At 46.6% G+C, this 19,015-nt stretch overlaps 1 protein-coding gene and 1 long non-coding RNA gene across 5 annotated transcripts in view; both read left to right on the plus strand.

Annotated features, from left to right (window-relative positions):
• The first annotated feature begins 2,313 nt into the window (after window positions 1-2,313).
• ZNF512B (zinc finger protein 512B) overlaps window positions 2,314-19,015 on the plus strand; it is a 79,909-nt gene continuing 63,207 nt past the window's right edge. For 2 of the 4 annotated variants that reach the window (XM_056549164.1, XM_056549167.1), the window contains exons 1-2: window positions 4,067-4,203; window positions 11,478-11,576. In XM_056549164.1, coding sequence (XP_056405139.1) covers window positions 4,173-4,203; window positions 11,478-11,576 — 130 coding nt within the window. In that variant the 5' untranslated portion in view covers window positions 4,067-4,172. Of the gene's footprint in view, window positions 2,445-4,066; window positions 4,204-4,245; window positions 4,394-11,477; window positions 11,577-19,015 lie in introns of those variants that run through there. The other 2 variants (XM_056549166.1, XM_056549165.1) reach the window with 2 other exon arrangements.
• Window positions 3,260-19,015, plus strand: part of LOC130297017 (uncharacterized) — an 81,527-nt gene continuing 65,771 nt past the window's right edge. Inside the window, exon 1 of the long non-coding RNA XR_008849369.1 lies at window positions 3,260-3,355. This is a non-coding gene — a long non-coding RNA (uncharacterized LOC130297017). The remainder of the gene's footprint in view (window positions 3,356-19,015) is intronic.

The raw sequence follows: 19,015 nt of genomic DNA on the forward strand, positions 1-19,015 counted from the left end.
AGGACCAATCAGAGTGGTCCCTGGTGCAGCCAATAACTTGTAGGGGTGCGGTATATAAATGGGGTCACTTGTGGGGGTGGGGGTACTGTTCTGCCCTGAAAGCCAAATGGCGCTCCTCTCCTTCTGAGTCCTACCACGCGGCCAAGGAACCATATATGGCCAAAGCGGGGGTATTTCCGAACATGGGACAAGCAGCTAAATAAAATATAGGGGGCATTTCTTTCAATATCAGAAGTGATGCACAAAAAATATGCACCCCAAATGATGCATTTGTGAAAAATTGCAAATTTCTAATTTTTAACACTGACTTTGTAATAATTCCTGCCAAAAAACTATGGTGTTAAAATACTCACTGTACCCCCTAGCGAATACCTTGAGGGGTCTAGTTTTTAAAATCATTGGGGGGGGGGGGGGTCCTATGTTCTACTACCTTTTAATTTCTGCAAACCTTGCATAGCACACAAAAAAAGATGTACTTTTCAAATTTTCAAAATTTCAAGTTAAATTGTTAGGCTTCTAACGAATTTAAAATGTTAATTAAAAACAAAAAAATGATGTCAAAATAAAGTAGACATCTGAAAGTATAAGTTTCATAAACTATTTGGTCAGTATGTATAAATATCGTATTTATCGGCGTATAACACGCACTTTTTAGGCTAAAATTTTTAGCCTAAAGTCTGCGTGCGTGTTATACGCCGATACACCCCCAGGAAAGGCAGGGGGAGAGAGGCCGTCGCTGCCCGCTTCTCTCCCCCTGCCTTTCCTGGGGTCTAGAGCGCTGCTGTCGGCCCTTCTCACCCCCTAGTTATCGGCGCCGCTGCCCGTTCTGTCCCCCTGCTCCAGGCCTCCGTCGTGCGTCCCCGGCGTCATTGCTATGCGCTGAACGGCGCGGCGCATGACGTCAGAGCGCCGCGCCGTGCATAGCAACGACGCTGGGGACGCACGACGGAGGCCTGGAGCAGCGCGGACTGGACTCGGGTAATTATGCCACCGGGGATGGGGGAAGGCAACGGGGCAACGGCGCCGGCAATGGGTGCCGCTGCCCCTTCTCTCCCCCTGGCTGTCGGCGCCGCTTCTCTCCCCCTGGCTATTGGCGCCGGCACCGATAGTCAGGGGGACAGAACGGGCAGCGGCGCCGATAACCAGGGGGTGAAAAGGGCCGACAGCAGCGCTCTAGACCCCAGGAAAGGCAGGGGGAGAGAAGCGGGCAGCGACGGCCTCTCTCCCCCTGCCTTTCCTGGGGGTATATCGGGGTATACACGCGCACACATGCACCCTCATTTTTTCATGGATATTTGGGTAAAAAACTTTTTTTACCCAAATATCCTTGGTAAAATGAGGGTGCGTGTTATAGGCCGGTGCGTGGTATACCCCGATAAATACGGTATATGCAACCTATTAGTGTTAAAATAGCAAAAAATCGCAAATTTTTGGAAAAATGTCATGATTTTTTGCATTGTAAAAAAAAACTACAAATGATATCGGCTTACTTTTACTATGTACATGAAGGACAACTTGTGACAAAAAAACAATGTCAGAATTATCGTGATTGGCAAAACGTTACCAGAATTATTCTCTAATAAAGACAGACATCCCCGATTTGAAAAAACAGGCCTGGTCTTTCAGGGGCGTACAGGTTTATTTGTATTGGTCCTTAAGGGGTTAATGTCTAATATTTTCTTGTGTCCACGTGCCCAGGATACTTTACTGGCCATAAGGTATTCCTGTTAACCCACTGCACACGTACAAAAATAAGGTAGCAAATGTCTAATGTAGTCTAGAAATGCATAGTTCTAGGGAGAAGTGTGTCCACCGAGGGACCCCAATAGCCAAGACACTGGGTAAAAAGCCTCCGTCAGCCAAATCCGTTCAAGTTGTGTCTATTATCATGTATAATGTATTAGAGTCATACCCTTAAAACAGTTATAAGGTTAACAAGTCTTCATATAGTTCAGAGCGTGTATGGACATTTTATGCTACAAGGACTCTTTATATGCATCCAATTACTAATTTCAGACCTGGATATGGACGTTGTTTGAAATGCCCCAGGAACTGTCTGTGGCCCCTGTGGTCAATCCGGTCCTCCACCCTCCAGGACTGGGCGACGAGGGTGACTTTATTAAAGAGGGGGAGTTTGTCCCTCCATGTCCCCAGGGCCCCCCTTACAGTGTAACCCCTATTGTATATGTTTGTATCACTAGTGTACTGTTGCTTTAAATATTATACCATGTGCTTGTTACCCAGGAGACACTAGTGACCAGGTGACCCCCCAAGTGACCTATGGGATCCTTGCTAAGCTCCCCTATAAAATCAGGGGAGGGGCTGCAATCTCTTGGAGCTCTTAGCTCTTGTTCCTGAGGTCCAGTTCAGTCAAGACGTCTCAGTGTGTGTCCAGAGCATTGGAGGCCTCAAACCTAAAGTCTGCAGCCACAAAGTCAGCTCAAAGTCATCTTCATGTCAATTGTCAAGTCAGGCTGGGTTCACATCACGTTTTCTCCCATACGGGAGCGCATACGGCAGGGGGGAGCTGAAACCTTGCGTTCCCGTAGGCTTTCATATGCGCTCCTGTATGTAATTCATTTCAATGAGTCGGCCGGAGTGAAACGTTCGGTCCGGTTGGCTCATTTTTGCGCCGTATGTGCTTTTACAACTGGACCAAAAACCGTGGTTGACCACAGTTTTAGGTCCGGGGAAAAAGCGGATACAACGCAAAAATGAGCCGACCGGACCGAACGTTTCACTCCGGCCGACTTCATTGAAATGAATTAAATACGGGAGCACATAGAAAGGCATACGGGAGCGCGAGGTTTCAGCTCCCCCCTGCCGTATGCGCTCCCGTATGGGAGAAAACGTGATATGAACCCTGCCTTAGTCAAATAAAGTCTTCTATATAGTCACCGTGGCCTGCACTAAAGTGTCTCTACATACTGCAAGTCCCAGCAAGCCTGCGAGGTCCTCGTGTGTCACTGGTAACCTCCATGGGATATTGGCTGTACTGCATAGACTGTATCACCTGTCTAAGGGTGGGTTCACACTACGTTTTGTCCCATACGGGAGCGCATACGGCAGGAGGGAGCTAAAAGCTCGCGCTCCCGTATGTTACCGTATGCGCTCCCGTATGTCGTTCATTTCAATGAGCCGACCGGAGTGAAACGTTCGGTCCGGTCGGCTCATTTTTGCGCCGTATGCGCTTTTACAACCGGACCTAAAACCGTGGTTGACCACGGTTTTAGGTCCGGTTGTAAAAGCGCATACGGCGCAAAAATGAGCCGACCGGACCGAACGTTTCACTCCGGTCGGCTCATTGAAGTGAATGGCATACGGGAGCGCATACGGTCACATACGGGAGCGCGAGGTTTTAGCTCCCTCCTGCCGTATGCGCTCCCGTATGGGACAAAACGTAGTGTGGACCCAGCCTTACATCAGGAAAGCTAATACCCAGCGGTATTACCTTCGGGTTGTTAAGGCTAAACCACTCCCTGGTGTCACGACAAGAAGGGGATAATAACATCTGCCCCCAGGGTTACAATTCTGCCCTGCATTGCACCCCGCTATACCACATATGTGCACGTATATGGAATGCATACATAGGATAAGTAGCTGTATGTGATTTATATATATAGGACGAGTAGATATATGGGATATATATATAGGACGAGTAGATATATAAGGGGTGTATATATAGGACGAGTAGGTATATGTGATGTGTATATATAGGATTAGTAGATATATGGGATGTATTTATAGGATGAATAGGTATATCGGATGCATATATAGGATGGGTAGGTATATGTGATGTGTATATATAGGATTAGTAGATATATGGGATGTATTTATAGGATGAATAGGTATATCGGATGCATATATAGGATGGGTAGGTATATGTGATGTGTATATATAGGATTAGTAGATATATGGGATGTATATATAGGATGAATAGGTATATCGGATGCATATATAGGATGGGTAGGTATATAAGATTAGTAGATATATGTATAAGGTTAGTGAGGACCTCTGTAGATATATCAGTGCATGAGAAAGTGTCACGTGACTCGCCCATTCGGTGTCCCCGGCTGTACCCGGTAGATACAGATCTCATCCCCCTTCCCCCCGGTCTCCCCCCTTTCAGTACCGCGAGAGTTTGGGCTCCGGGGGCGGAGTGAGCTCAGCGCATGACCGACATCGAGCGGCGGGGCCCGACAGGTAAGATCCCGGCATACCGGAGCTCACCCGGGACCGGAGCCACACCCCGAGACCGAGCACTCCTAGATACCCCAGAGTAGCCCACCTGTCATCCCGTACCGGGTGCCTCATACCTCACTGTCTAGAGCGAGTACCTCATACCTCATTGCCTTGTACCTGCAGTGAGAAGCTCCTACAGGCATCCTGTTAGGTATAAGGCATCTGCTGTCATCCTGTACTGCATACCGAGTACCTCATACCTCACTATAATACTGTACTGCATACCGAGTACCTCATACCTCACTATAATACTGTACTGCATACCGAGTACCTCATACCTCACTATAATACTGTACTGCATACCGAGTACCTCATACCTCACTATAATACTGTACTGCATACCGAGTACCTCATACCTCACTATAATACTGTACTGCATACCGAGTACCTCATACCTCATTATAATACTGTACTGCATACCGAGTACCTCATACCTCATTATAATACTGCACTGCATACCGAGTACCTCATACCTCACTATAATACTGTACTGCATACCGAGTACCTCATACCTCACTATAATACTGCACTGCATACCGAGTACCTCATACCTCACTATAATACTGTACTGCATACCGAGTACCTCATACCTCACTATAATACTGCACTGCATACCGAGTACCTCATACCTCACTATAATACTGTACTGCATACCGAGTACCGAGTACCTCACTATAATACTGTACTGCATACCGAGTACCTCATACCTCACTATAATACTGTACTGCATACCGAGTACCTCATACCTCACTATAATACTGTACTGCATACCGAGTACCTCATACCTCACTATAATACTGTACTGCATACCGAGTACCTCATACCTCACTATAATACTGTACTGCATACCGAGTACCTCATACCTCACTATAATACTGTACTGCATACCGAGTACCTCACTATAATACTGTACTGCATACCGAGTACCTCACTATAATACTGTACTGCATACCTCATACCTCACTATAATACTGTACTGCATACCTCATACCTCACTATAATACTGTACTGCATACCGAGTACCTCATACCTCACTATAATACTGTACTGCATACCGAGTACCTCACTATAATACTGTACTGCATACCTCATACCTCACTATAATACTGTACTGCATACCGAGTACCTCATACCTCACTATAATACTGTACTGCATACCTCATACCTCACTATAATACTGTACTGCATACCTCATACCTCACTATAATACTGTACTGCATACCGAGTACCTCATACCTCACTATAATACTGTACTGCATACCTCATACCTCACTATAATACTGTACTGCATACCTCATACCTCATACCTCACTATAATACTGTACTGCATACCTCATACCTCATACCTCACTATAATACTGTACTGCATACCGAGTACCTCATACCTCACTATAATACTGTACTGCATACCGAGTACCTCATACCTCACTATAATACTGTACTGCATACCGAGTACCTCATACCTCACTATAATACTGTACTGCATACCGAGTACCTCATACCTCACTATAATACTGTACTGCATACCGAGTACCTCATACCTCACTATAATACTGTACCACATACCTGAGGACCTCCCTGTCATCCTGTAAAACATACCTCACTGTACTGAGGACCTCCCTGTCATACTGTACCACATACCTCACTGTACAGAGGACCTCCCTGTCATCCTGTAAAACATACCTCACTGTATTGAGGACCCCCCTGTCATCCTGTACCACATACCTCACTGTACTGAGGACCTCCCTGTCATCCTGTACCACATACCTCACTGTACAGAGGACCTCCCTGTCATCCTGTACCACATACCTCACTGTACAGAGGACCTCCCTGTCATCCTGTACCACATACCTCACTGTACAGAGGACCTCCCTGTCATCCTGTACTGTATACCTTACTGTACTGGGGATCTCCCTGTCATCCTGTACCACATACCTCTCTGTACTGAGGACCTCCCTATCATACTGTACCACATACTTCACTGTACTGAGGACCTCCCTGTCATCCTGTAAAACATACCTCACTGTACTTAGGCCCTGTCATCCTGTACCACATACCTCACTGTACAGAGGACCTCCCTGTCATCCTGTACCACATACCTCACTTTACTTAGTACCTCATAGACATCCTGTACTGCATACCGAGTAACTCATACCTCCCTGTCATCCTGTACTTCATACCTCACTGTACTAAGTACCTCATAGACATCCTCTACTGCATACCTCACTGTACTAAGTACCTCATAGACATCCCTTACTGCATACCTCACTGTACTAAGTACCTCATAGACATCCTGTTCTGCATACCTCACTGTACTAAGTACCTCATAGACATCCTGTTCTGCATACCTCACTGTACTAAGTACCTCATAGACATCCTGTTCTGCATACCTCACTGTACTGAGTACCTCATAGACATCCTGTACTTCATACCTCACTGTACTGAGTACCTCATAGACATCCTGTACTTCATACCTCACTGTATTAAGTACCTCATAGACATCCTGTACTTCATACCTCACTGTACTAAGTACCTCATAGACATCCTGTACTTCATACCTCACTTTACTGAGTACCTCATAGACATCCTGTACTTCATACCTCACTGTACTGAGTACCTCATAGACATCCTGTACTTCATACCTCACTGTACTGAGTACCTCATAGACATCCTGTACTTCATACCTCACTGTACTAAGTACCTCATAGACATCCTGTACTTCATACCTCACTTTACTGAGTACCTCATAGACATCCTGTACTTCATACCTCACTGTACTGAGTACCTCATAGACATCCTGTACTTCATACCTCACTGTACTAAGTACCTCATAGACATCCTGTTCTGCATACCTCACTTTACTGAGTACCTCATAGACATCCTGTACTTCATACCTCACTGTACTGAGTACCTCATAGACATCCTGTACTTCATACCTCACTGTACCGAGTATCTCATACCTCACTTTCTGTCGCTGGTAGCTTTTATTTCAGTACCTTTATTGATTGTCTCACTACCTTATCAAGTGTCTTATACTTTCTCCCCTGGGTGCCTTATAGCTCACTGCCTGTACTGGTGCCTAATATCATATTTTCTGTATTAAAGAGTACCTGTCACCAAATAAAACATTTAATATAGTGTTCCTTGTGTAATTAGCAGACACTTTCCCATTCACTTGCTTTTAAATGTATCAACATAGATATGTTTAAAATGTAATATAAAACATGGCCACCTGGTGGCGCTGTTCTGTTCCCTTCCACAATTAATACAGTGAGTTTGGTCTCCTCCCGGCCTGGCAGGAGTCCAAACTCAGGAAGTGTTTCTCTGCACTGAGCTTGATTAACAACTGCACAGAAAGTGAAAGCTTCACAGATTCTCACAGAAAGTTGCACAGACAGAAATCTGCATGAGAGCCTCACTGATAGCAACACAGACTGAAACATGCATAGAGCCTGAGGTCTTCTATTCATCACAGCTCTGCAACCATGTGAGGGCAGAAGTGGTCCCCCAGCAGGCTTCAGTGATGTCATGCCTGCTGGGAACCGCCCACTTTCTCTTGCTGGGAAATTGCACTATTTGAGAAAAAAGACAGGTATGATACACAGCTTCTTAAACATTTTTTAAGGGTGGGATGGGTGTTAGGAGTAGTTAGGGAACATAGCCTGAGTTAGTTTAGAACAGTTTATTTGGTGACAGGTACTTGTTAAAGGGGTACTCAGGTGGAAACCTTTTTTATTTTTTTATTTAATTAACTGGTGCCAGAAAGTTAAACAGATTTGTAAATTTAAAAAAAATCACCGACTTAGAATTTTGCTATTAGTGTAACAAAATAGGGGTCACCGAAAAACACCAATACTTTACTTTTATTAGAATATGTTAAAATGGGGAATATGCCCAAAAACCATCAACAAACCAATAATTTAACCCCTTAACGACGCAGGACGTATATTTACGTCCTGCGCCGGCTCCCGCGATATGAAGCGGGATCGCGCCGCGATCCCGCATCATATCGCGTGGGTCCCGGCGCTAATCAACGGCCGGGACCCGCGGCTAATACCACACATCGCCGATCGCGGCGATGTGCGGTATTAACCCTTTAGAAGCGGCGGTCAAAGCTGACCGCCGCTTCTAAAGTAAAACTGAAAGTATCCCGGCTGCTCAGTCGGGCTGTTCGGGACCGCCGCGGTGAAATCGCGGCGTCCCGAACAGCTGATCGGACACCGGGAGGGCTCTTACCTGCCTCCTCGGTGTCCGATCGACGAATGACTGCTCCGTGCCTGAGATCCAGGCAGGAGCAGTCAAGCGCCGATAATGCTGATCACAGGCGTGTTAATACACGCCTGTGATCAGGATGAGAGATCAGTGTGTGCAGTGTTATAGGTCCCTATGGACCTATAAAAAAGTAAAAAAAAAGTGTTAATAAAGGTCATTTAACCCCTTCCCTAATAAAAGTTTGAATCACCCCCCTTTTCCCATAAAAAAAATAAAACAGTGTAAAAAAAATAAAAATAAACATGTGGTATCGCCGCGTGCGTAAATGTCCGAACTATAAAAATATATCATTAATTAAGCCGTACGGTCAATGGCGTACGCGCAAAAAAATTCCAAAGTCCAAAAAAGCGTATTTTGGTAACTTTTTATAACATTAAAAAATGAATAAAAAGTGATCAAAAAGTCCGATCAAAACAAAAATCATACTGATAAAAACTTCAGATCAGGGCGCAAAAAATGAGTCCTCATACCGCCCCGTACGTGGAAAAATAAAAAAGTTATAGGGGTCAGAAGATTACATTTTTAAACGTAAAAATTTTCCTCCATGTAGTTATGATTTTTTCCAGAAGTGCGACAAAATCAAACCTATATAAGTAGGGTATCATTTTAACCGTATGGACCTACAGAATAATGATAAGGTGTAATTTTTACCGAAATATGCACTGCGTAGAAACGGAAGCCCCCAAAAGTTACAAAATGGCGTTTTTTTTTCGATTTTGTCGCACAATGATTTTTTTTTCCGTTTTGCCGTGCATTTTTGGGTAAAATGACTAATGTCACTGCAAAGTAGAATTGGCGACGCAAAAAATAAGCCATAATATGGATTTTTAGGTGGAAAATTGAAAGGGTTATAATTTTTAAAAGGTAAGGAGGAAAAAACGAAAGTGCAAAAACGGAAAAACCCTGAGTCCTTAAGGGGTTAAACAAAATCAGGACCTGATAAGAGTCCATGTAATCCCACAGATTATTCAAAAACCGATACAAAAATGGCCCTATAGACAACCACATTGGTCAGGAAATATAATTTGCATATGACCTCACAATAAGGGATGGAGTATAGGTGGGGAAAGAGGGGGAAGGGTAATAGGCCATGAATGGTGATTGGCCACTACCTATCACTTTCCCTAAAAAACCAAGCCAGTAAAAAACCAAGCAGCAATATTGCATATTCATATCAAGTCACAGATTGAAACGCGTTTCACGCCCCCTCGCTCATCAGGGGACGATTGGGGGCTGCATACTTAATCATAGATAGAATGATGGCTGATGCTGGAGGCAATACAGATGGTGATTGCTGAGAGCCTGACTCTTCTCAGGTCCTGATTTTGTTAAAATTTTTGGTTTGTTGCTGGTTTTTGGGGATGTTCCCCATTTTAAAATATTCTAATAAAAGTTAAGATTTGTAAATTACTTCTATTAACAAATCTTAATCCTTCCAGTACTTATTAGCTGATGAATACTACAGAGGAAATAATTTTCTTTTTGGAACACAGTGCTCTCTGCTGACATCCTGAGCACAGTGCTCTCTGCTGACACCTCTGTCCATTTTAGGAACTGTCCAGAGCAGCATATGTAAAATGGACAGAGATGTCAGCAGAGAGCACTGTGCTTGTGATGTCAGCAGAGAGCACTGTGTTCCAAAAATAAAAGAATTTCCTCTGTAGTATTCAGCAGCTAATAACTACTGGAAGGATTAAGATTTTTTAATAGACATAATTTACAAAACTTTCTGGTACCAGTTGATAAAAAGAAAAAAAAAATTCCACCGGAGTACCCCTTTTAGTACCCCAGACCTCTATGGCCTCACAGAGTACTTCATTACCTTTACTTTCTGTCCCATATACCTTATACTTAACTGCTTGTACCCAGTGCCTAATACACCACAAAGATGTCTATCTTGTACCTAAGGCTTCAGTCATACTACTGTTGCGCCGCGTCAAGAACAGATATCAAATTCTCTCTCTTTTTTTTTTTTTTTTTTTTTAACAGAGCGCAATGGGCAACAGCGGGACCCGATGGACCCCATTATAGTCAATGAGGTCCATCGGGGCCCGCTGATTTTCAGCGGAAGTAAAAGACGGTGCAAGCTGTATTTTTTCTCCTGCTATTTTCCCCTGCGGCCCGACGGCCGTCACACTACCATGTCATAACGTTAGTGTGAAAGGGGCCTAACCTGTGAGATAGTACTTAGAGCATGGACAGGTACTGAGTACCTCATTGCTTTTACTGAGTACGTCATTCCCCACTGTTTGTAATCTGTACCCCATGCTTACTGCCATCTTGTGCCTACATTTGGTACCTCATCCCTCGCTGTCCACCCTTCTGACCTATATACATCATAACTATATTTCAATTGCTCACAAATACCTGTGAGGTATGAAGTAATAGCTGATACTGAGGTATCCAGGTACTGGTAGGCTATGCCGTATGAAGCACCTCGCTGTCCTCCTGTACCAGGTACATCATACCTCACTGCTTATATCAGGTATCTCATACCTCCCCGTTTGCATGTACCAGATACTTCATACCACTCTGCCTGTACCTGGTACCCTACACCTCACTGCTTACTGAATACCTCATACCTCACTGTCTGTACTGAATACCTCATACCTCATTGTCTGTACTGAGTACCTAATACCTCTCTTCCTATACTGAGTACCTCATATCTCATTGCTTGTACTGAGTGCCTCATACCTTACTGCCATCTTGTGCCTACATTTGGTATCTCACCTTCCACCTTTCTGACCTCCATACATCATAACTATCTCTCTATTGTTCATAATTACCTGCCTTGTACATCTTCTGCCTTCCTGGCCCTGTACCTCATACCTCTCTTCTTCATTTGTAACTTACAGTAGCTACCAGGCACTGTGATACTTTGCCTCACAACCCCACTGCTGTCTGTATCTTGTGTTTTACCCTGCTCTTATCACCATTTTACCTTCTGTTTGACCTCTTGACAGCCATGGCTGACTCTCTGGCCACTGGATCCAGACAGCAGTTCCCCCGTATCAGTAAATCCAGAGCTTCCACTCAGCTGCAGTTCCTTGCATCTGACTCAGGTAAGTGCTCTGATTGGCTGAGCTGCTCTTGTAAGGCCATGTTCACACAGCAGAATTTTTTAGCAGAATTCTGCGGAAATATTCAGCTCAGAAATTCCTCTGCAGCAGTGTCCCATTGATTTCAATGGGATTCTACTGCACTGTGCACATGGCGGAATTTCCGTGGCAGAAACATCTGCCGTGGAAATCCCGATTCCGGTGTCCACAGAAACAATGAACAGGTTCATTGTTTTTGCAGATTCAGCTCCAAAATGAGTTGTCAGCTGAATGCTATATGCAGCAGTCCTGTAGACAGTCAGTGGAGCTGCAGTGCACATGCATGTCTGCCAAGCAGTTTCAATTGGGAACCTCATTCCATTGCCGCAGGTGCCAGCGGTTGCACCCCGGTGATCATACCCTCACATAGAGAAAAGTGTTGATAATTGGGAATCAGGGCCTTATGTCATGACAAAGGTGCATTGTGTTGCACCAACCATATTGCATACTGTGCCCGTTACTTTATGCTGTGCCCAACAATATCAATAGATAGATGTCAGGCCCCTTTCACTCTATAAAGTTGTTCTGTTAAAAGATCTGTTATAAACATCCATTAGAAAAGCCTTAATAACGGATGTTAAACATCCGCTACAAAATCCCATTCAAGTCTATGGGATTTTTTGATTATCTGTTATGACCCGTTATATCCCGTCATGAATAACAGACGTTATTTGTGACGGAAGAAAAAACAGCACATGCACTAATTTTTCTTCCGTAACAAGAAACGGGTAAATTAACGGCCGTTATTCTTAACATTAAAGTCTATGGCAATCGGATGAGCCTTTATGTCATCCGTTTGCACCTGGATTATAATATCCGTTATTACTTCTGAGCATGCTCAGAAGAGGTGACATCAGCAGACTCCTACAGTGCTGAGGGACTACTACTACTCCCATCATGGAACAGACTTGTTTCCATGATGGGAGTAGTAATTCCCTGGCTGCGGGAGTCTGCAGACAGCTGGGGAGGCTACATTAGTGTTTGTACTATTACCCTCATCATGGAACAGAGTCTGTTCCATGATGAGGGTTGTAGTACAGGGGCTGAGGGATTGATCGCATCGGGTCTCACTTCTGAGACCCGATGCGATCAGAAGTTATTAAGCGGGGGAGCGGGCGGCAACCCTAAGATGTGTCGTGTGTTTTAACTTTCATTTTCAAATCCCCTGCAGGGAGCCCTAAATGGTCGGTACTGATCAGGGCTCTCCGGGTTTTTTTTAAAATGAACATTGCGAGTGGCAGCGGGGGCCATATGTATATTAAAAGCGCTGTGCGGGGCAAAATATATAGCGCTGCAGGGGGGCAGACATATAGCCTATATATCTAGCCCCCCAGCACATTTATAATATGCCCCCCACAGCGCATTAATAAAGATATGACCCCGCCAGCGCATATATATATATATATATATATATATACATATATTTATACATACACACCCGCCAGCGCATTAATAAAGATATGACCCCCGCCAGTGCAATATATATATATATAGATACACACACCACCGCAGCGCATTAATAAAGACATGACCCTCGCCAGCGCATTTAAATATATATATATACCCCCGCCAGCGCATATATATATATATATATATATATACCCCCGCAGCGCATTAATAAACATATAACCCGGCCAGCGCATTTATATATATATATATATATATATATATATATATATACCCCCCCTGCAGCGCATTAATAAAGACATGACCCCCGCAGGGCATTTATGTGTGTGTGTGTATATATATATATATATATATATATATATAAATCTCTCATTCAAAGAGTTTTCTTTATTTTCATGGCTATGAAAATTGTAGATTCACACTGAAGGCATCAAAACTATGAATTAACACATGTGGAATTATATACATAACAAGAAAGTGTGAAACAACTGAAAATATGTCATATTCTAGGTTCTAGCCACCTTTTGCTTTGATTACTGCTTTGCACACTCTTGGCATTCTCTTGATGAGCTTCAAGAGGTAGTTACCTGAAATGGTCTTCCAACAGTCTTGAAGGAGTTCCCAGAGATGCTTAGCACTTGTTGGCAGGTCTGGTGACTGTGGAGGCCAGGTCATCTGACGCAGCACCCTATCACTCTCCTTCTTGGTCAAATAGCCCTTACACAGCCTGGAGGTGTGTTTGGGGTCATTGTCCTGTTGAAAAATAAATGATGGTCCAACTAAACGCAAACCGGATGGAATAGCATGCCGCTGCAAGATGCTGTGGTAGCCATGCTGGTTCAGTATGCCTTCAATTTTGAATAAATCCCCAACAGTGTCACCAGCAAAGCACCCCCACACCATCATGGACTCTATGCACCCCCACACCGGATGGACTCTACATGCCTGGTTCCCACCATGAAGCATGGAGGAGGAGGTGTGATGGTGTGGGGGTGCTCTGCTGGTGACACTGTTGGGGATTTATTCAAAATTGAAGGCATACTGAACCAGCATGGCTACCACAGCATCTTGCAGCGGCATGCTATTCCATCCGGTTTGCGTTTAGTTGGACCATCATTATTTATTTGTTCACCTTTTCTGCATTGCACAAAGACACGGTGGTTGGAACCAAAGATCTCAAATTTGGACTTCTCAGACAAAAGCACAGATTTCCACTGGTCTAATGTCCATTCCTTGTGTTCTATAGCCCAAACAAGTCTCTTCTGCTTGTTGCCTGTCCTTAGCAGTGGTTTCCTAACAGATATTCTACCATGAAGGCCTGATTCACATAGTCTCCTCTTAACAGTCGTTCTAGAGATGTGTCTGCTGCTAGAACTCTGTGTGACATTGACCTGGTCTCTAATCTGAGCTGCTGTTAACCTGCGATTTCTGAGGCTGGTGACTCGGATGAACTTATCCTCCGCAGCAGATGTGACTCTTGGTCTTCCTTTCCTGGGGCGGTCCGCATGTAAGCCAGTTTCGTTGTAGCTCTTGATGGTTTTTGTGACTGCACTTGGGGACACTTTCCACCTAGAATATGACATATTTTCAGTTGTTTCACACTTTTTCTCAATCGGCTCCATTGGGGAACACAGACCATGGGTATATGCTGCTGTCTCTAGGAGGCTTGACACTATGGCAACAAGAAAAGTCGGCTCCTCTTAGCAGGGTATACCCGCCCACCGGCACCTTAGTGTCTTAAGGAGCTGGACATGGTCTGGAGTTCTCTCCAGACCAGGTCTTATGTTTTATTATTTTCCTAGATTTAGGGATGTGTTAGTTTTTTATTCCGTTTTCTTTCCTGTTTTTAGGTAGGGACTCAGGAACTGCTGTTCACTGTTTCCCCATTGCGATTGAGGGGGCAGGCATCTTGGATGTACTGTTAACCCCCTCTCGCCAACGGTCAGCGCCTGGGGTTGTACCTCATGGGTCCGGGTCCCCTACCACTTTGAGCTTGGCTTGCTGCAGGTGACAATGCTGGCTGAAGACTTTATAGGAAGACTTCATGAGGTAAGTTCTTCTGACTGAGGTGAGTATTTTCCCCCTTTTTTCCTCAGGTGCGGATTTGCAACCTCTGAAGACCCTCAGTTTGTGGCCCACTTTTACTGAGGGGTGGGCTGGACAGGGGTTATTCTTTATTACTGGGGTGAGCAGTGAAATGTGTGGGGCACAGTTTATCTCACTTGGCCACATATGTGCTCTGGCCACTTATGTGTGGGGCACAGTTTATTACACACTTGTGTGTGGGACACTGTTATTGATGCGGCTCGCTTCGGCAGCCGCGCCGTAACTTTTTATTCTCTGCGGGCGCACATTGCGCCCGTCTTACTTTCACTTTCGGCAGCGGCGGCTGCCGGCGGCATCTTCGCCCGTTCCGTTCCCTGCGAGCGCATATGCATTCGCATGTGCGCTGGGAGCAGGGAGCGGGCGCCATTAATATTTCTCTTTGTTCTTCGGCGCTTCTGCATGGCGCAAACTGGCCACCAATCAGCGCTGTGTGCGCGCATATGGGTGGCAGGGGCCAATCAGTCAGGCGCCCTGCTCCTAGCACGCCCCTCTCTTGCCATTGGCCATCATTTCTCTCCTCTCTGACTGACTTAGAGCGAAGTCTTCCTCACAGCAGCTGCCCTGGGGACACAGACTTGGATGAGATAGTTATTTTTTTACTATGTCCGTACCCAGAACTGTTCCTCCCTCTAAACAGTTAACTGGAGTGTTAGCCACTCATTACATCTGTAAAAGCTGTAGCTAAAATTGTCTGGTTCTGCTGAATCACTTGTTCTGCCTGCTCCACTGCTCCCCCAGACCCCCCTGTTATTCTACCCCTGTGGGTTCGGCCGCCCCTCCAGCCTGGGTTCTCTCCCTCCCCCAGTCTATATCCGACTTGGCTCAGATCTCCCGTTATGTGGTGACTGCATTGGAGAGGCCCTCCCGGCCCCCCGGAGGGTCCCTCTCTCCCCCTATTCTGACGCTCTAGCAGCGTCATAGGGGTGTTTTTCATTTGACTCATCATCCGAGTCTTCTGGCAGGCACGGGCGCTCCCCTTACAGGCATCGCCCCGTTACTCCGCCCTGTAGCAAGCGTCGCTCCCCTAGAGGACGCTCCCATGGTCGCCGCTCTGGCTCTCCAGACCCGTGTACCTGGTTAGTCTCCCCCTCTTCCAGGGCCGCCTCACACGTTCCCATTCACCTGGAGAACTTGTGGATGAAGTTCCGAGTCTGCCTCTGTTTCAGAGGACCGCACGGATATGTCGGGCATGGTGCACTCATTGGTCTCGGCCATAAGAGACACCTTCCATCTAGAGGACCCAGGAACTTCGGACGTGGTCCAGAAGTTTCCTCTCATCATGCCCGACCTCTTCCAGGGCTGCCTCACCTCGTTCCCATTCACATGGAGAACTTGTGGATGAGGTTTCTGATTCGGCCTCCGAATCAAAGGAACGCACGGATGCCTGATGTGGTGTACTCATTGGTTTCGCCCATAAGAGACACCTTCCATCTAAAGGACCCAGGAACTTCGGACGTGGCTCCAGAAGTCTCCTTTTTTCGTGCCCAACCGGCACGCAAGACCTTCAGCTCTCACGCTGAATATTACGCCCTGCTGGTATCCGCCTGGAGGCACCCTGACAAGAAGTTTCAGGAAATAAAGATGGTTCAAGCGCGGTATCCTTTCGCCAAGGACCTCATTGCTCGGTGGACCTCCTCTCCAACTGTGGATCTGCCGGTCTCCCGCCTCTCTCAGGCGCTTACCTGGCAGTTAGCCTATGTGGCTGCCTTCAAGGATCCAGCGGACATGAAGGTGGAGACTTTGTCAAACTTTGCCTTTTAGACAGCAGGATCTTCCTGCTTTTGCTTCGGCCTGGGTGTCAAGGGCCCTTTGAGTATGGTCTCCCATCTCTGCCAGGGTAGTCTTCAAGATCCCTCTGGAGAATTTATTTAATCTAGTTCTCCGATGCTCCGCAGCTGGAGATTTTCTGTGTTCTGCTTCCATGCGCAGCCACTGGGCTGCCTTTGCCACAAGCTACCTTATAGCCACCGTCCCTCCATGTGGCTTAAAGCCTGGAATGTGGACGCCACCTTCAGGAAGTGAGGCGACGGGCGGAAAAGAGTTCTTTATTACCTCTGGATAAGGCTCACAGGACCGCTTTCCGTCGTAAGTCCTCCTTCGGGTTCTGCCAACCTTTGGTGCCAACAAAGGGTCCAGCCGGGCGCCTTCACGGGAAGAGGGCTCCCTCCTTCCGGACCTGTCCCTCCCGGAGGTCGGCTATCCGTTCCGGCCGTTTTGCGGCCCCATCAGGCACCCGTAGGCCTTCCTTGGTCTGAAGGGTCGCCCCCACCCGCCGACCTTTCTCGGGTGGCTGGTCGCCTCTTACTTCTGGGATGCCTGGACCACGCACATTCAGGATCCAGCTCCTTTTTTATCCAGGGAGTAATTGTCCCGGTTCCTTCAGGGGAACGTTTTCGAGGTTTATTCCAACCTCTTTGTGGTCCCCAAGAAAGGCATTTCTGTTCGCCCTATCTTGGTTCTTGAGTATCTCAGCCAGCATCTTCTGCTTTCTTCCCGAATGGAGTCTCTCCGTTCGGTGCTGGCATCCCTGATTCATGGGGAATTTTTGTTCTTCGATGGACATCAAGGATGCCTGCCTCCACATCTCACTGTTTCCCGATCATCAGCGGTACCTCCGCTTTGCAGTTCCGGACGGTCATTTTCTATTGTGGCTCTCCACTGTGGGTCTGACCACTTCTCTGCGGACCTTTACCAGAGTCCTGGTGCCTGTGATAGCCCTTTTACGGACAACAGTTGTTTACGTGATTCCTTACTTGGACGACCTCCTGATCAGAGCTCCAGCCAGGGCCCAGATCCTGGAGAGTCTTAATCACAACCTCCAGACTTTGTCTCACTTCGGTTGGATGGTCAGTCGGGACAAGTCCAACCGCTCTCCTGGAGTTCCAGTTTCCATTCGCTTTTGCATGGATGTCCTGGGTCGGTTAGCAGCGGCCGTGGAGGCCATGCCATTTGCCCAGTTTCATCACCGACCTCTTCAACTGGTGATTCTCTTCTGGTGGGACAGGTCTCCATTGTCTCTCGACCGCAAGATCGTTCTCTCTCGACAGTCTTGTCGGTCCCTTCTATGGTGGCTTTGTTTCCCCCCTGTTTTTTCCAGGGGCGCTCCTTTCTGCCCCTCCCTGCCAGTCTGTCGGGCTGGGGATATGTCTTCAGGAACCGGCCGGTCTGGGGCCTTGGTCCCCCGAGAAGCCCTTTTCCCCTTCAACATGTTGGGCCTAGGGCAATCCTTTCTTTGCTTGCTTCTTGGGAAATTCCCTTCTGGGCGGAACTCAGGTTTCCGGCCATCTCAGCTATCTTCATTCCGGGCATCTCTGTAATGTGGTCTTCTCAGCCGGTCCTCAGTTGTCCAAGGCGAGTGGACCCCACATCCGGAGATGTTTGCAGTGATCTGCAACCCCTGGGGTGCTCCAGGCGTGGACCTCTGCACGTCCCACCACAACCGAAGCGTTCCTCTCTCTTGGTCGGGCTTTGCCCTACCTTTTCTGTTTATTGGTCGGGATTTGCACTACCTTATCTGTTTCCTCCCCTTCCTCTATTTTCGGGGCCGTGAGGAAACTCTCAGCAGAGGGCGTTTCCGCCATTCTCGTGGCCCAGCCTGGCCCCTGGGGGCGTGGTACGTCGTCGTGGTCAGGCTCCTGAACGACTTAAAGCTGCGCCTTCTCTATCGTCTAGACCTCTTATCTCAGGTCTTCTGTGCCACCCCTATTTACCGTCTCTGCTTTGGACGGCGTGGCGGTTGAGACAGCGGTTCTGAGGACCTTTGAGGTTTCTCTTCCTGAGTGGTTCGCACCATGTTGAGGGCACACAAGCCTTCCTCTGCAAGATTTACCACCCTACCTGGCGGTCTTATTTTCGTTGGTGTGAAACTCAGCCTTTTTCTCCGGTCGTGG

The sequence above is a fragment of the Hyla sarda genome, chromosome 12 (genome assembly GCF_029499605.1).
Source record: "Hyla sarda isolate aHylSar1 chromosome 12, aHylSar1.hap1, whole genome shotgun sequence".
Taxonomy (NCBI): domain Eukaryota; kingdom Metazoa; phylum Chordata; class Amphibia; order Anura; family Hylidae; genus Hyla; species Hyla sarda.